The sequence below is a fragment of the Poecilia reticulata genome, linkage group LG8, assembly GCF_000633615.1.
Source record: "Poecilia reticulata strain Guanapo linkage group LG8, Guppy_female_1.0+MT, whole genome shotgun sequence".
Lineage (NCBI taxonomy): Eukaryota > Metazoa > Chordata > Actinopteri > Cyprinodontiformes > Poeciliidae > Poecilia > Poecilia reticulata.
Window position 1 is genome coordinate 7,938,365 of NC_024338.1, and position 18,528 is coordinate 7,956,892.

The window sequence follows — 18,528 nt, forward strand, 5'->3', positions numbered from 1 at the left end:
AGAGAGGATCTGGAGGTTAATTGTGGTGTTTGACTCATTTCCAGTTGGATTTAGGCCCAACTCATGAATATGCGTGCATATGTATGTTTAAATTTGTTTGCCATTTACTAAGCTTTTATCCATCTCTAACAAGTTTTATGACTGCTCTGTTTTTACATCCATTTCACATTTAAATGCTGACATGCCTCACAACTGTGAACAAAACTTCGTACAACTTCCTCTTAAAGCTAGCTCTCCTCTTGCCYGTATTCCAAAAGGCAGTGTTGTAGTACTTGAGATCGGTCTTGGTCTCGAGACCATTTTTTGATGGTCTCGGTCTCGACCGCATTTGGTTTCGGTCTTGTCTCGGTCGCTGAGGACTCTGCATTTTCTTTCAAGACCGCAAATGTGAAAATATCACTAAACGTACAGCATACTGTCCAGTTTATTTGTTATCTTTGTTTTCAGTGGATGCAAAACGCAMCAATTAAAAACCAAGCAATTACGYGTTTCTGTTACTCCCCCTGCCCCTCCCCACCTTTCACTCGCACGCGGCGCTCCAAGACATGCGCAGTGGTTTCCTCTCAGCGGCAAAAGATGTCTGTCTAATAGTCAGTAATAGAAWAGCGCTGCATAAATCATAWGAAATCYGATGGCCACAGTTAACTTTTACAGACAGTGGGGACTACGTCTAACTTTTTTTGTCACTTAGAAAAGTAGCTCAAAGAAGGTAAGCTCCGTTGACGTGATGTTAGCAAAGCTAGCTGTACAGAGACACATGATGAAAAAAGTCACTGCCTGAATTATTGTGCGGAGGTGTTGACTCCTCCGCACAGGAGTCAACAGCGTTGTCGCATATATGGGACAACGCTGTGTCCAAAAGTCTGCAATATAGTGATGTGACATTCAGAAACAGTCTGATTGTTCTGAACTGCTCTTTACTTAGAAAATAGGACTGGAGAGCTGTTCTATCAKATTACCATACGCTGTCAGAATAGCATACATGCAGTGAGTACCATGCACATTGTCAGTTCACCATATGCAACAAGTTATGATGAAAATAAGTYATTAAATTGTTTTCAATGACAACTGCGTTGTCGTGGTTTCAAAGTGTATTTAAAGCAAGATCTGGCTGCAGCTGCAGTCAACTACAACACACGCCTGTGTAAAACGCATTAAACTACTTAACTGCTAAGTCAGGATGCCATACAAATGTTGATAAAGTGTATGATGATCTACGTCATGATTCTATGTTGCTAATWAAATAAAATTATATGGTAATGTCTGACAGATATAGCCGTGAGTTCGTGCCAAGCGTATGGCGATCTGACAGCATATGCTGACCTGACAGAGCACCATTCTTTGTTCTTGTAATGTTCTGCGTACACTGCAGTAATAATAATACATTTTATTTGTAGGCGCCTTTCTGGACACCCAAGGTCACCTCGACATAAAAACAAGCAAATTATAAAATACATACCGGTAATAAAAAACAAACACACAAACAAGATTTATAAGACAGTACAAAGATAATTAAAGGATGTATGCTAGTTCAAACAAATGGGTTTTGAGTTTGGACTTAAAATATTGCAAAGACTCGATGTTCCGGAGATCAGGTGGGAGTGAGTTCCAGAGTTTGGGAGCAGAGCGGCTGAATGCTCTGCTCCCCATAGTGACAAGACGAGCAGGGGGGACGGTGAGATGGACAGAAGAAGAGGATCTGAGGGAACGGGTGGGTGTGACAATGTGAAGGAGGTCCGAGAGATATGAAGGTGTGAGGTTGTGAACTACTATGCTATGATGATTTTATTTAATTATGTACATTGATATTTTTTTAATTAACAAAAACAAAACACAAGAACGAAAGAGTATGCAGAGCATGTACATTACTCTTTCATCGTTTTCGTTCAAAGTGATAGCTGTAATGTCTGCCATGGTGTCAGACTGCCTGGCTTCATGTAGCGGGAGAGAGGGTGAGAACAGTCACGGTGAGCGCCTTGTGCTTGGTTACTTCTTGTTTGTTGCTACTTGGTCAGTGTTCATAGTTGAGTGTTATTTACCGTCGGGGCATTGCCTGAATTGCTATGTTTAATGGTGCAGAGAGAGAATGGTGCTATAATGGTTTCGTTATCTTTTTAGGGATGGCACGAGACCACTGCGGATTGTAGCACAGAGATGGAACCAAAGCAGAACAAAGAGTTTTTTCTGCTTTTAATATTGGTAAMATKTATTAAGTATTTAATATCTAGGTGTTTTTATGGGAATATGGATCTTTTAGATCAATTTGAGAAGTAATTTGGATCATATTTCACATTTTGTCATATCATGTAGCATGGGGCGCTGGTCTTTGTCTTGACTCGGTCTCGACTTCCCTCKGTCTTGGTCTTGACTTGGTCCCGGACCCTAAAAGTCTTGGTCTTGTCTCAGTCTCGGGTTAGGTGGTCTTGACCACAACACTGCCAACAGGAACTGGTCAATTCGGCCATGATGCCCGTTCATACCCTGATTTTATCTGTTTTTACTTCACCCTTTTGAGCCATTAGAAATTACCACAAACCAAGCTTAAAACAAATKAGATGTTTTCACCAGATCTGCTGGAACTTACTGCGTGAGGTCAGGAGAGCTGCTGGGCCGGATAGATGTCTTTAAAACCTCGATCCAGTTCCGCCTGATCCTGGCCGTCATGGCCGACAGAGTGAAAACAGCCTCTCGAGTCTGTAGCACGACAGGGACGAGAAATGAAAAAGATGCGGGTGAGAGGGAGATGACCAACAGGACAAGAGGTGCAACATAGAAAACGGAAGAAAGATGTGGTTTAAAGTTGAGGTCAGTTTGAAGAGGAGGAAGAAAAAAACAGAAGCATGCCGTCGTTTGACCACCGACAGACTTTTACCTGAATCTGAAAGCCGTAGTTCTTCTCCACGTCGAACTCAGACACCTTCAGGCAAGATTTCAGGTCAATTTCTCCATCCAGGTCGTCTTTCTGCGCAGGGAAACAAGTCCGTTTTGTGAAACCAAAACCACATTTATTTGCCAACTGCTAACATTTTCGACTGAGAACAAGAGAACATGCCTCCTCTGCAGTCGAGTCTCTGTAATATTTCAGCCCAGCGTCTGTCAAAACAAACCAGTGCTTCTTCCACTAAAGACAGAAAAAGTAAACCAAGTTWAAAAAAGCAAGAAAAGAAAAAATAAATAAAAGTGGCACTAGGAGGAATATCTCACCTCTCCGCAGTCGTCCAGTTTTGACATCCATCCCTTTTTGAAGTTCAAGAGGTCGGGCTGCAAACAGGAGGGCGGAGCGTCAGTTTCGTTACCCTTTGTTTGAACACAGCAGTTTACAGGAAGGAAACGTGGACGTCTTTGTGTGTCAGCGCCATTCATGTGATCAGCCGCGCATTAAAAGAGCAAGTCAGAGTAGATCTCAACAAGGAGACAAAAAGGGAATGGAAAAAAGAGGATGACACAAAGAACACCACAAACCAGTGTTAAAGGACGGTGCATGCTCAATGCGTCCACACCTCCGCGGGTTTACTCCGTTATTGTAGTAAAACATAATGGCGTGCCACGCTGCAGAAGTATGCAGCCACAAAGGATGCTCAGCTAGTTTCCAGGAGAGTGGCTCACCTTTTAAACGAAAATAGTCCTTGTCTAACTTTCCTCTTAGCATTTGACATGGCGGTAAAACCAGTGTGCGCCGTAATCAGGCCAGACAGCCTGATGCTGCTGCTGCACACACACTGCTCCGCTTGAGTGGTTGCACGTCAGCATGTTTACTAAACACACTGCTGCTCCGYTGCAGCACACCGCCGCAGCAGCAGCCGCCGCTTTTGCTTTCCACTCCCAAAAGTGCAGGAATAGTGAAACGTGTGCAGGAGGCCTCAGAGCAACGATGGTCCCAGATTAAGATTAGGCAACATCCATTCATCCCGTTCCTTATCACTCTCCAACATTCCTCAGTTCAAATCTCCTCAGATTACTCACGCCGTTTTCTGCAGAACTTGCACTCCCAGCCATCTGCTTGTCTCGTCACACTCAACTCATTTTTAGTCACTTTATTCTCCTGTTAGAAGCTTTTGTTTGGCCTCCTGCTCTTACCCACTGCGCCTCGCAAAGGTATTCACAAACCTTAAACTGTCAGTACTTTTTTTAACTTTAGTGTATTTTATTTGGTAGACCAAGACAAAGAAGTGTACTTGAAATCCACCGCAATATTTAAAAGTCATCAAGTTAAACTCTGCCGAGATGAGACTAAAACTACATTTATTGAACAACAAAAACTATTAGTGCAGAAAAACTAACAATGCGCATGAACAGACAATCCCCACAATGAAACGACACAATTCAAATGATACAATCAAACTAAGAATCTGTGGTCAGACACTCTGTAAGATAACTTTAAGGTCAGATATGATTAAGAAAAAGAACTTTAGATGTGTAAAGCTAACAAAAAACGTATCCGGAAAGACTTTCTTGGTTCTACAAAGTATTGAAAAGAGGAATCTCATCAGACCAGACCTCTTCCACCATTAAGTCACATCTTTAGTCAACTGGTTTAAAGGGATCAGAGAAAGAGGATCTGGATACAAATGTATGCTTTACATTCTTTTTTACTGGTAAGCCTGTCGCAATAAATCAATCACCAGATAAATTAAAACAAACTCAGTAATTTCCATGATTTACCATTTCCCTTTCCTTCTACCAAAAAGTGGATGACAAAAACCTTCAGTCTGGCACATTGGTCTTAGTTTTGTTTACAGAGACTTCATAATTCATTTTCTTTGTCGTTTCTGTTCTGTTTATTTATTTTGGATATTTAAACCATTTAGCAGTTCAAGCGTTAATTGTTCACTAGATCTTTGAGAGTGCATTCCTGCATTATTACGACGCGAAAAATACTCAAAACAACCGTAATATCATTTACTACAATAACTTCTGGGACAATTTATTATTTGGCAAGATTGGYTATTATCACAGGTCTATTTACTGGTTAAAAAAAAAAAAGTTCACCATTATGCTTTGGTTTGTGTTGGTTTAATCAAATACAATGTTCTCATTATCATATGCCTTGGTAATATTTGTGAATTTTAGACTGAGTGAGCCACAATGGTAGCAGGGCAAAAAACGCTCAAGGAAACCTGAGCTACACAAACCAAAATGTTTTTGTGCGCGCTCCCTCTCTCTCCCCCTCTCTCTCAGCAATAAAGTGAAACTACAAACAGGTGCAACTCATGATGCGTCAACGTTCATCATAAATTTATTTCACGACTAGTCCGCACTTGCCTATATGCCGGGTCAGGAAGCAGATGGGGGTTATTCCTAAAATATGCTTCCTCCTCCAACGCTTCCAGTGATCATGTGCGTGCAGGTTCTGCTCACATAGGAGGAAAACGGGTCGGAAAAATAACTCCAGCTTACAGAGACGTCATGCACTCTTCCTGACCCCTCTATCCTGTCACTATAAAGGAGTATTGTCTTGGCTGCTTTGTCCAGAAGGCTCGGCTAAATAGGTTAGCTCTGCGCACAATGAGAACAGGAGGATCCAAATGAACGCTCATTGTGATGACAGTTCCTGGATTACTGCGGGTCGGAGAGCCAATACTTCTTGATTACCATTTTTAAAAAGCGGCTTATCGGGTTTCCACGACTGAGTGGAAAACATATTGGTACTAGAGAAACAACAGCTCATCATAACAATCACTCTAGATTTCACTAAATTGTTATGTTGGTCTGTTTTTTTACAGGATTCCTGTCATGTTTTACTTCTAGGTCAATTTGCCCCTTTTGTTAATTCACAACCAAGCAAGTCTGTCGCTTATTAATGTAATTTAATTGTATAATATTTTCTAAAAAGTTCATTATTCCTGGGAGTTTGTTTTTTGTTTATCAACTTTGGATATTTAAAACGTCTTCCAGTTCCAGTGTTAAATATTCATTAGTTTAAAGTTTATTGATCTTTAATGATGATGTGTTTTTGCATTATTATACCACTGTCATTCTATTACTTGGAAAAAAGGTCTCAAAGCAACATTATTATAATTTATCGCAATAACTTCAGGGGCAATTCATCGTTCAGCAAAATGTGTTGAGGCCTATTGACGCCTGTTCAGGGTGGCTGATGAGTGTGATGATTTACTGTCAAATTTTTATATTTTCTGCTACTTGTCAAAGTTGGGAACACATTTCATGAACTGTGTCAATGTTTGCCAGTAGGTCAAGAAGTATTAGTGGATTTCTTTTAAGAGATTTACTAAGAAATCATCTGTTAGTTTACTSATGTCAAAAGTTTCACGTGGAAGTAGCTACTAAGAAGATTTAAAAGTTAGCTTTCTCCGTTTTAAAGGTGCAAGACGATTGTTAAAAGGAAACCATTTTCTACAGAGGCACGCTACAAGAGAAGACCACAGCTGGTAACAGGAAGCTAGAGTATTACAGTAAATTTACTCCATTTTATCTTTTTGAAGGGATTATGAAATGTTGTTAGGCTTTTGAAAATCTCACGGTTAAGACAAGGACTGCTAACTACAGTAAGTACAGATGGAAATCGATGTTAGTAATGCTAAGCACAATCATGATAATCGATACCAACGGCTAACATAACTAAATGACTATTTTCCAAACAAGTATAAAGCTGAACGAAGGTGGGACTTATTTCAAATCATAAAAATGTTATTCTCTTGTCTCTACAAGACCGAAAGGAGTATGTTCACAAACAGATATATTCATGCTTATGAACATTTCATAAAACGCAAACTGTCAGAAGTGGAAATAAACTTATGTACCGCATTTCAACATGCAGCCGCCATGTTGGATTTTGTGTTCAGGGCTGCAGAGCAGAACATCTGGGAATATATGTTTCTTATASACATTCAGATTTGAGTCACTCCTTTAAAATGGTTTTAATGTATATTAATACTAATTAGTTTACCGAAAAATATTTGATTTCAAAGATGCTCTTAGCTTATCAAATATATGCTCTTGATTTGATTTGACCTACAAGTCTGTTGAGAATCTTACTGACATATCTAGCATAAACGATCAGCGGCAAACGGCTTCATTTCGTACATAAAAATGTTGGGTTCGTAACGCTCAAAGCTACGAAACGGAGAAGGGACGAAGTGCCCACCACCCACTCCGAAAAGCCAGAGGAAAACACGGAGCATGTGTCACAGCTGGTTGTGAATGCTGTCAGACTGTACGGGCTGACGGCTAATAAAATGTCCCGCTACTGTAAACAAATGGAGGGTAAATAAAGGAAAGAGAAACATAAAAGTATTTAGCCACAGCCACTCAAACTGAGCCGTAAGAAAATAAAAACCCACTTCAATAAACTTTGAACACACCCCTCTGCGTTAATCCAATGATTACCAGAAAAAGCAGCTAGCTACAAGAAGCTAAAAGAGCACCAACGTTTTATAAAAGTTAGCTAAACACTGCTAACTGCACAACAAACGTTGGTTTCATTTATATTAATTCAGGAAGGAAAAATAGACAGGAAAACACAAACTGCTTTAAGCATAGACTTGTTATAGGAGGGTACGACTTACCGTCATGATAACAGGATCCAGAAAGTTAAAAAAATAAAGACGGAAATGTGTTTAATCCTCACGAGAAAAACTTTCTCGTCTCAGCTAAGCCTCTCGTGCAGAAAGCACCTTACTGGCTCGCGCACGTTACGCAAATTCAGATAAAACCCCGCCATTCATCCACATTTTTAACTCCAGTCAAAGTGTCGTAATCTTCCCACGACGATACTGGCCGCGGTCTGAGAAAAAGGGGCGAATTTGTCCCGCTAAATGTGGATTAAATACTCCAATTCAGATGCAACCATGTCTAAACTTTCTGATACGCGGGGGAGAGATCCTGCYTTCAGCTCAATGCGTCGTTACTCGCTGCTCTCTGTCTCTGCCCTGTCTGCCACTTCCTGGGCGGATCCGCAATGCTCGTTTAAGAAAACACGCAGACCTCAGTGTTGTATCTGTGAGAAATGGATTAGAGGGACCCTCATGAGGGGGGGAGGAGAGCATGAGAGGGTACCAAGTCTTATGTTTTAATCCAGATGAAGTCTACTAATAAAAACCCTCATCACTGCAAGAAAATGTGTTCAACTAGCAGTCTTCATTCACAACAGCAATACATCTTCCTGACAAGGACAATCAGTAATCATCTCTTTTCACACACACAGAACAGACCAGGCCACATTTTCCTGATAGCCTAAGCTTGGAATTGAAGTGGCACTCCCCCCCCCTCTAAAATCCACCCTCTGTAGCTACTGGTTTCATTTCAGGAATTTCAACACATGCCCCAGCAGACCACAACTGACAAAACTCAGTCTTATGAAATGACTGTAGGGTGTAGGTAAGGCCTACAGACACACAACAAACAACTGCTAAGCAGGAGCATAACATGAACRTATATACGAATTATGGTAGCAAGTAAATCTAAAAATAAATGCAGATATGCAAGACCATGAGTGAATATTGCAGAAAGATGACGTGTACTTAAACAAGCCAGAAGGCAAAATAATGTCCTAGATTATTTCATGCATAACAACAATTAGTGACCGACAAAGAAAAAAACTTAACCGTTTGTATGCTTCAACAGAGGTGACTCACAGACATTAACTTTCAACATGCGGGCTGTAGTACCTACCTGCATTTCTTCCGATCTGTGATGATTACTTTTCCATGAACAGCCCTCATCTGCCGTGGGACTGCCTGATCTCTGGATAAGAGCGGCTTGTAGTTACAAAAATAATCAATGTCTGACCAAACAAACACATAGTCAATCACACAGCTCTACGTTCTCAGGCATAAGGGAAAGATGTGGGTTAAGCATTAACACACTTTGGGAGGTATGGGCGAGGGGGGGTTGGTGGAAATAATGCTCAAGTTCAGTTGCACTGCTGTGGATTATGTTGAGCAAAAGGAAGGACGCATTACATCGTGGGGTTCAAAACCTTATTCCAAAACCAGTGGCATCCACCGTTCTTCCTGCTGGACTGAGACTCACTAAAGTATTCATACATCCTATTACAGATTGGACATGTTGTGCTATGAATTCCTCCAGTGACCAGCCACAGACGCTGGCTACAGCATATATTTTTAAAGCAACTTACTGTGATATTACCGCTTGCATTCAAATGCAACCAGTAACATTTTTTTTTTTTTACTTTGAAAGTGTCGGTGCTGCCACCATGTGCCTACACTGGGATGAAAAAAACAAGAGACTAGGTGTTCACCTATCGTCCCCACTCACTCTGCCTGCAGCCAATACCGAGTCAGTAACGTTCAGCAAGACGTGTACACTCTTCGGAGTCATCTGGTTTGTCTGTTTAACTTATGACTAGCCTGGACAAGAGGTATGTAGCTGAGGGTATGCYAACATGAAAGTTTGGTTTGTAGCAGTGCAACCAATGAGTCTGGAGCCTTCCCGATCGTTAGCTTAAAACTTTGAAATGTTTGCAGCAACAACTCCATTATTGTGATTACAGTAATGGTTATGAAAATGGTCTGGCCTTTGTTCGATTTTGAGTTATGCGGTCTTGACTGCAACACTAGTCCAAAGTCTTTTGAATTCTCTAGCAAGTTTTCTTCCCGCRTTGCTCTTTATTTAGGTCCATTCAGCTTATCATTAACTCTAACCAGCTTTTACTGTCGCTGCAGAAGAAACGCATTCCCACAGCGTGATTTGTCACTGAGGGGTTGGTGTGTTCAGGKTGATGCGCAGGGTTAGTTTCAACACCACACATATTTGCATGCGTCCCCTTCATGACAGGCAGTAACCCTTCACTACCTTTCTGTAAAAGGCAAACTCTTCCAATTTGGGATATTGTTTTATGACCTAAAAAYACCAATGGATTTTTTCTAGGTTACAAAAGGGGGCTGAATACAAATGTACAAAACACTTTAGCGATTTCAACATGTAAAACTTTTGAATTACATCAAATTTTCCTTCTAAATTGGATYTATGCGCTGCTTTGTGTTGGCTATGCCATAAAATACATTTGTAACATGACAAATGTTAACATGTAMAAGGGACATGGATACTTTTGTAAGGTACAAACTAGTCTTTTCATGCCTTAATATAACTCACGTCGCCCATAAGCAGTCTACCTGCAGTGATGTGGTGGAATGAGCTCGAGATAGATATCCACTGCCTCCATAGTGCCAGTCTTTATCCATATCGCCAGGATCGTCCCACTCTATGGAGGGATGCCTGCTCAGGGAGTGGCTGAAATGGCACAAACACATAAGATATGAAAGGCGGAKTGAAAGTAAAATTAGCTGCAGTTTGGCTCAGAAATGTAGTGACCTTACCCCCTATAAGAATTAAACACAAACCGTTTATCTTTCATCTCTGTGTGTGTACTGTGAGCCTGACCTGGCTGGTTTAAACAGTTCCTGTCTTCGGACAGGCTGATGACTCTGTGGCTGTCCCATGTGGCCTGGCCCCTCCTTCTGATGGATCATTTTGACCTTTGGCAGGTCAGCCATTGCAGCGTACTCCTCCCTGTTCCGTCCTGTTGATCCCACAGAGAGCTGGCCTGACTCAGAAGACTCCATGGAGCTTTGCGAGGAGGTGTGTGTCTGAATGTGTATCTGCGGTGGAGGAGAGGGGCTCTGTGCACGGTGAGAGGACCTCTTATGAGGAGGGGGATGGCGATCATCGTGGCCATGTCTACCAGCCCTAGATCTCATGCTGCCAGAGGTTCCGGATGTTTCCAAAGTAACGTAGGCAGCTCTGTTGTTACTTGTGGTTTGTCTAGATGGTGAGGCAGATCGAGATACAGAGGAGCTGCGGATTGAATGTGTAGATCCACGCCACGAGTTTGATGAAGAACGGGAGTCATAYTTTGTTTCATTATTTGTGTTTTTGCTCTTAAATGAAACACTGGARTCTCCTTTGGTGGCACTTCTGAGGATCGAGTAACCTGGGGAGTCAATATTGCCTTTTCTTGAAGGAGAGGAAGAGCGGCTGGTCTGCATATTCTTGCTGTTAAAAGAGCTGCCAGTTCGCATATTTCCAGATGAGTGATAATCAGAAGCATCATAGCGTCCCCTAAAAGCCAAAGAACTGTTGGCATCACGGCTTCCGACAGAGCTGGAAAACTCAGTTTTATGTCGTTGAGACTGAGAAGAAGCGTCAARGTTTTGCCTCGAAGGTGAGGAGTTACGATTTTTATGAGCATGGCCATTTAATGAGCCACCACTGTGTCCCCTTCCTTGAGCAAAGGTTTCATGAGCTCTCCTAGAAGGAGATGAAGAGCGGCTGCCTAAACCCCGACTGCAGCTTGTCTCAGTTTTTCGAAGTATGGACTGTCTTCGTCCGTCAGAATCATGTCTAGACGAAGACATAGTGGAGACTTCACACTCTTGAYCATCCAGTTCGTTTCTAATCATTGGGTTGCGCAGCTGAGCCGGTCCTTCTATCCCATAGCCTTCTCTTACTGGGGAGCCACAGCGACCATGGTGGTGACGATCATTTAGAGATGTAATGGATTCAGATTTACGAAGGAAGGACTGGTTTGGTGAGGTAAACTTTTTCCTCTGTGGCATAGAAGTAACTGGGGAACTACTACGTTGATGGTGGCTACGGTCATTTAGGGATGCGATTGATTCAGATTTACGCAAGGACTGGTTTGAGTAGTTGAAATTTCTCCCTGGTTGCAATATAGATACTGGAGAGCCACTGCGTCTCCTGTGACTACGCTCATTCAGGGATGTGATTGATTCAGATTTATGAAGGAGGGACTGGCTTGAGGAGTTGAAATTTCTCCTTGGCAATGGGGAAGATACTGGAGAGCCATTATTTTGATGGCGACTACGCTCATTTAAGGATGTGATTGACTCAGATTTTCGTAGAGACTGGTTTGAAGAGTTGAAATTTCTCTTTGGCGGTGGGGAAGATACTGGAGAACCATTGCGTCGATGGTGACTACGATCATTTAGGGATGTGATTGATTCAGATTTTCGGAGAGACTGGCTTGAGGAGTTTAAGTTTCTCCTAGGCGGCGAGGATGCACGACTCTCCTGAAAACGATCATAAGTTCTAGATGGGGAGAAAGTATGATGTGTTGAACTAGCAGTTGCATCGGTGCTGTAAGACATTTGGACCGAAGAATTATATTCCCTCCTCAAAGGTGATGAGCTCCTTTTGTCACTACCTAGTCCTGCTGAAAAACTATTTGCTTCYGTCTTCTTTAAGGCACTCCGAAAATCAGAAACAGTACTGGACTGGGACTTGAGAGAAGAAGCAAATGATTTGAAGTTTCTTGGTAGAGTTCCGGACTCAAAATGTCGAGCTTGGACGCCTTGTAAGGAGCTTCGTGATCCTTGCATTGGTCCTTGAGACCGACCACCACCATCAAAGGTTGTTCTGCTGAGAATGCTGCTGGACTCACTGTGTCTTAACTGCAAGTTTTCACRTGAGGGGGATGAAGAGCGAGATTGGAGAGCTGAGCCTCGCCTTGAGGAATCATATCGCCCTGATTGTTGATAGGACGACATGTTACTCAGAGGATTTGTTCGRCTTAAACCCTTTCGACCAGTTGAGGCCAGGGACTCCGCAATCTTAAAAGGAGTAGGACTGGGAGATCGAGGCCCAACTTGTGCTTCAACTTCAACCGCAACCTCGTAAGGGTCCGGGGGAGGAATTTCAACAGTAAGGTCCTCATTGAACACTTCTGGTATCGGCCTTTCTGAGGCAACACCAAGATTGGGATTTCTGAAGGGGACAGTGTCTTTTGGCTCAATGTTTCTGTGACTAAAGATGGGATGTCCTCTTTCAAAATGGCGGAAAGGCGTGGGTGGGCTTTTTTCAGTAAAACGGGTACCAGCTGCCCTCCCAATGGAATAGTAGCCACTTTCACGCTTCTCTCTGTCTTCTTTTAATCCTGGAAGAAACACAAAAATTGGTAATGACTTTCATTTTGAGAGAACTAGAAATGATAAGTCAAGAATAAGGTAAAGTTCAACCAAAATGTAGGCACMAGCGTTTTCCAGACATAAACCTACAACCAAATGGCCAATTATGCACAGTTTTACTTTCCAAACTGCTCCATATTTTTGTGGCTGTTGGACCACATATCAATAGTGGCTGTTTTACAGAGATCTGGTGGTTGTATGTAGAGCAAGGCCACACAATATTAAGAAAACATGCCGTGCAACRATATCAGTGACTTGCAACCCATGAGTAATCTACATTAGGTGTATAGCAAACAAACTTTGTTTATAAGCTGGACTCATGAGAGTCCAGCTTATGAAAGAATAGAAGGTTTTATTGAAAATGTTGCTTTCAGACAAGGTCTGTTGTTTTCACACTGAAACAACTTAGTAGTTTCTTGATGACTTTGCCATCATACCACTTCTATACATTTTACTACTGTGGAGGCCGCTGAGAAAAGGAACTCATTTGAGAATGGTTACMCTCAGGGGTGAAAGTTTTATTTTGCTTCTTTGTGTGTTTTGAAGTTTCTGTGATGATTAATTTTTTTTTTGCAAAGCGATAAAAGCTGGGTAGCTCTTGAATTGCTACAAAATGGAGCTGTATGTCCTTCAGCCCACTGGCTGCAATGTTGACACCTTGAGATGCCATGAGACCTAAATTCTGAACATYATGGCATGGAGTGCATCCCAGTTTTCCATGTCTGGCATATAACCATTCATTTTAGCTTTTAAACTGGTTATATTGATCCTGTGTCCAGACAGAGGGATAATCAGTAGCCCAGCATCATGACCTGTTTGTTCTGAAGATCCTGCAGCTTCCACTTCGTCTTCCTAACATGGCGCCTTCTCACCCTGACTCTCATACTGTTAGGAAGAACCACAGAGCTCCATTAAGTTAAAAGCACATCTTCTGAAGTTGGGATGTTTTTCGTCCCACAGGTTCCAGAGGAATCGCCTCAAACCAGATCTCGGACTGGATTTTATTTCAATGTCATTTGTGAATGTTAGAGCCTCATTTTCAACAGTTTAGCTATAAAGGTTGAAAAAGGTTATAATTTTTGGAGAAAGTCTAATCAACATCAATATTTCCACTAAATAAGAGGCAAAAAATTAGTTTGATAGAGGAAACGCCTCTCGACTCTGAGCTCAAAGCAAGATGCCCAAACTATTTTTAAAAAAAATATTAGACAATTTAATTTCACATAATTATCGCTGTAGTATCGCGCATTTGTGTTAAATACTTAATGAAACATATCTACCGTGTTTGATGTTTGTTGTGAATGACGTATTCTCACAGACGAACGAGATAATTAGTCCTAGTTTGTCGTTTATTGAACGTTCAGAAACTACAGCGGCTGTAAAGCACCACAGCAAAGGTAAAACAACCTGACCAGGTGATCAACTCTAAACCACTCACCTTTTTATTCTCCCTCTGTCGTTTAAGCACACTCGTTGCCGTGGCAACCTCCTGCGCGCAAGCCCAGCAGAGATTACTTTAAAAACATAACATTCAGTCCGTTATGATTAGGTTTTCAGGCTTAATATTTATTTTTGCGATTATTAATAAGCCTCTCATGAACACAGCGATGATTGATTATTTAATTTTAAACTCCTGCTCTGCTAGTTATTTAGGTAATGGAAGCGAAACGGACAGAATTGCGCAACACCTTGTTGAAACAATAATTACTGAGATTATTTTTGTTGGGTCATTAATTTGAACACGTTTTGTTGTTGTTGTTCTTTAATAAAGTTACAAAAGTTTTGATAAGGAGTCAGAGGACGTCGCTATTTATTAACTGATTAAGTCGTGTTTTAGATTGTTCTTGAAAAACTAATCAGTCACGCTGATTAGTTCCACTCACGGCTGCACAGTGAACCCATTGATTTTTTTTTACAGCAGACAGCCGCTCCCCCCTCTTCYAGGTACTGCGTACCCCCGCTAAATCTTTTAGGGGTAAGCAGTACCCGATCGTACCCCACCTATTTTCACCCCTGGTTACACCACGATCATAAAGGGGTAGACACTATCTTGGAGGTATACGTGCTGCCATGCTAGGTGACTGAATATATTGAGTTGCTGTTATGCGATTGGCTGGATTCCATACATTCAACAGGTCTACTTGATAAAGTTGCCGCTGAGTGCGTAATGTATTGTATTGTATTACTGATAATTACTCCGACACCTCAGCTGGTGACTCCAAATGGGGATGCTAAGAAAAAGACACCTCTGGTTGTAACTGGATATAGATTAAGAAGTGCAGTAAGTCATAGGTGTACCAAGGACTCGGTGTGCAGCTTCACATAATATCCACAACTACATTACATCAAAGATCAGGTGATCCTTTTCTCTGACTTTCAAGTGGCTTGTCACCAATACATAGCCCACAGCTCTTTTTCATGAAATCAATTTGCTAAGGAATTATGTCAGCAGTTTTGGAAGCACCTGAGCCTCGACTAAAGCTGCCGCCACCTCGCGTTTCCTCCATCCAGGCCTGCCGAGTGTTGGGCCGATGAGGTGGAGGGTCCAGACGGGTCATCCTGAGTTTGGTGGGATGACTTCGGCTCGGCAAGTACTCCTCGTCAGTACCAACAGAGCAACTGAATTCTTCACTCTGGTCACAAGAGCTGTTTGGAAGATAGACATATGTAGACGTGGGATGGTGAGACTTTAACGTCAACACAACCAAGACACACCAGAAAATGTTTGAACATAATGTAATGTTTGAACRTAGAATCAGTGTTTTATTACATATGACTGGCTGCTAAACCTATCTCGGTAGAACAATTAAATTATACATATAGCCCTTAGAATTAACATTTCTAACTCATCCAAATGTTCCGGTTGTAAAGGTTTCTCACCTGTCTGTGGCGTCGTCGTCCTCACAAATGTAGAGCTTGCAGTCGGAGCTCAGGATGCACAGAGAGGTCTCCCCATTACGCGCCTGGCCTCCATTGACATCACAGCAGCTGCTCACCACTGAAACACTGTCAGAGTCCTCCTGATTGGAAGAAATKGACCAATCAAAGTTGAAACACAACCTAGCTCCCAGTCAAAGACATTGATCTTTGAGGCTGGGTCTTCAAGCAAAGGGTAAATAAAAAATAAAAACCCTCAGATGTGATGAAGATGATAGATGTGAAAGTACAGATGAGTTCAAAGTTAACAGCTCCACATATTTCTGACCGACTCCATCTCCTAGAATGTGGTAGAGATTCTCCTCTCAGTCAGACGCTCACATGTTCACGCCGCTGTCTGATCAGGGTTACACTCTGAAACTTGATCAGACTCGTGGCTTTCCTCATTMATTTTTCAACAGCCTATGTTTTTTTACACTAAAACYGGCTCCTTTAACTGCCTTCTGTTAMAAAGGATTTAAAAAATAGACCCATTCATCACATTTGCCAGAYGGTGTCATCTTTTAGGAAACCACTATTAAAACTGAGAAGCTGGCACTATTTAAAAACAATGATATCCTGATTTAATGAAAAACAGCCACAGATGTCATTTTTGTTGTGAATGCCAGCAGAAGCAGCAAACAGGCAGTTTTACAGCTTCAGTCCGGCTCATCCTGCTCCTGCTCGCTGCRCCTCTTTCTAAGAGGTTACAGTTTCCCTGGAGGCCAGTAAGTGATCCAACTTCATTCATTTATAATAAGAGCAGCAGCTGCTGCCTTCCTCCACATTAACTCCGCTATAATGAGTCAAATTTTTCTTAATTTACTAAAAGGCAACACATTGCTGCATGATCCTATAATCTAYTTTCATATTGGTCATAGTGTTCTGTCACACTTTCTCAGTTAACAAAACATCCCTTTAAGCTCAACAAAAAATATATACTGTATATACATTGTTTTGTTTTAGATCTTATACATTTTAAAACTTAAATCAATTATGTTGTTTTTCATCTAGCCGCACTTTTACCCTTCTGCCGCCGTGACCTCTGACCTGAAAAGAGCCTCCCCTGCCAGGCTTTCCTCCAATCCAAACTAATCCCATCAGTCAGCACCTGTTGTACTCTGGTTTTACACAAAGCACCTCTTCTCCAGGTTACCCAGAGTCCTTTCCTACCTTGCTGCTGCTGCTGGTGTCTCTTTCCTCTGTCTGGGAAGAGATTGGCGTCAGCAGCGCTGCCCTGCTCAACCTRATTCCACCTCCAAGTCCAGAGCTTTTCCCAGTTGCATCCCCATCCTCAGGCAGGGGTTTCTGTTGAGGCTCGAGCTCGGTTCTTTCCCCTGYGCTGGTATGCAGGTGCCTCTGGCGCAGGCACTCGTGGCAGCGGGAGGGGTCAAAGATATTRGGTTGGAACTTGGGGCATGTGGTCTCATCGCTGGAGTGGGACATGCTGAGTCCGGAGGGCGGGGTGGGGCCTGCTCGATGGCTGCATTCCAGGCGTTCCCAAAAATAAAATACGGTCCAATTAAAAACAAAAAAAAGTGGAAAAATCTATAAAAGAGAAACAGAAATCATCTGGTGCAATACATCGATTATTTTCAATACATATCTTCTTACGGGACTAACTACTTTACAGTAGTGGCTGAGCAAAGAGCAAAAGCTCAGAATAATAAAAAAAAATAAAAAATGATTAATTTAATTGTTCATCCACAACATAAGGCTAGACTTGTAAATTTTGAGAGAGSATTCAGTCTGAGGACTCCCAGTTACTGCAAGACACTACATTTACATAAAGATTAATTTACAAACTGAAGCCTCTCAGCCAGTGTTTCTCAACCCTGGTCCTCACCGACCCCCTGCCCTGCATGTTTTAAATATTTCCTTTCTGCCACACACCTGAATTGTATCTCTGGGTGATTAACAGGTTTCTGYAGTACTGGATGGTCATGCAATCATTTGAATCAGCTGTTCTGGAAAAGAGGCACATCTAAAACATGCAGAGCAGGAGGGGCAGTGAGGACCAGGGTTGAGAAACACTGCAAGGTGACAAAAAATGTAAATGAATGACATTTACCTTTATTTAAAAAGTCGACAATGTACAACTCAAATATGCCACACTTTGACGAGCTGTACCAGATTACAGCAAAAGCTAATTTGCAACTGCAGTTCCCTGGACAAGTTACAAAAATGGATAAAGAGAAGATAACATTAGTTGCTTTCGAACCACAATACACAAACGGTGACACACAGTCATGCAGTTAATGTCTTACATACCTGAGCAGTTTTTAACAAATTTAAATTTTAGGTTGCTAAAAGTGTTTCCTCCAACGAAGAAGACACACACGCACACAAAAAAAGACCGGAGCAAAGGGGCTCGTGCTGTTTGAATTTGAGGATAAAATGCTCCTCGGACCCCCGCCGGGAACAGCGGGGYTAGCTAACATCGGATCCACCCGATTGGCTGCTCTGACGGAGGCTGACACTGGAGCATCCATGGTGGATCTCGCTTATCGCACCGCTGACCCTGAAGCGCCCACGAGCCCAGAACCAACATGGTACCAGTGGGCCCCCGCCGGTTCCCCGCACTGGGGCGCTCAGCTGTATTAAATATCATGGGCTTTAGAAAGCGAAATGACACGCGCGGGCGAGTGACAGCTGGCACGCGCCCGGCTCGGGTTAACGTAAATAAGTAAACACAAGTGAGTTAGGG

At 42.2% G+C, this 18,528-nt stretch overlaps 1 protein-coding gene across 1 annotated transcript in view; it reads right to left on the reverse strand.

Moving 5' to 3' along the window:
• Window positions 1–17,369, reverse strand: part of LOC103468525 (TRIO and F-actin-binding protein) — a 26,698-nt gene extending 9,329 nt beyond the window's left edge. Inside the window, exons 1-10 of the mRNA XM_017306103.1 lie at window positions 16,995–17,369; window positions 15,786–15,925; window positions 15,370–15,551; window positions 10,363–12,874; window positions 10,095–10,212; window positions 8,632–8,703; window positions 3,205–3,261; window positions 3,053–3,121; window positions 2,873–2,962; window positions 2,584–2,694 (exon numbers count right to left, since the gene is read on the reverse strand). Of these exons, the coding sequence (XP_017161592.1) occupies window positions 2,584–2,694; window positions 2,873–2,962; window positions 3,053–3,121; window positions 3,205–3,261; window positions 8,632–8,703; window positions 10,095–10,212; window positions 10,363–12,874; window positions 15,370–15,551; window positions 15,786–15,925; window positions 16,995–17,267 (3,624 nt within the window). The 5' untranslated portion in view covers window positions 17,268–17,369. The remainder of the gene's footprint in view (window positions 1–2,583; window positions 2,695–2,872; window positions 2,963–3,052; window positions 3,122–3,204; window positions 3,262–8,631; window positions 8,704–10,094; window positions 10,213–10,362; window positions 12,875–15,369; window positions 15,552–15,785; window positions 15,926–16,994) is intronic.
• Window positions 17,370–18,528: the final 1,159 nt, after the last annotated feature.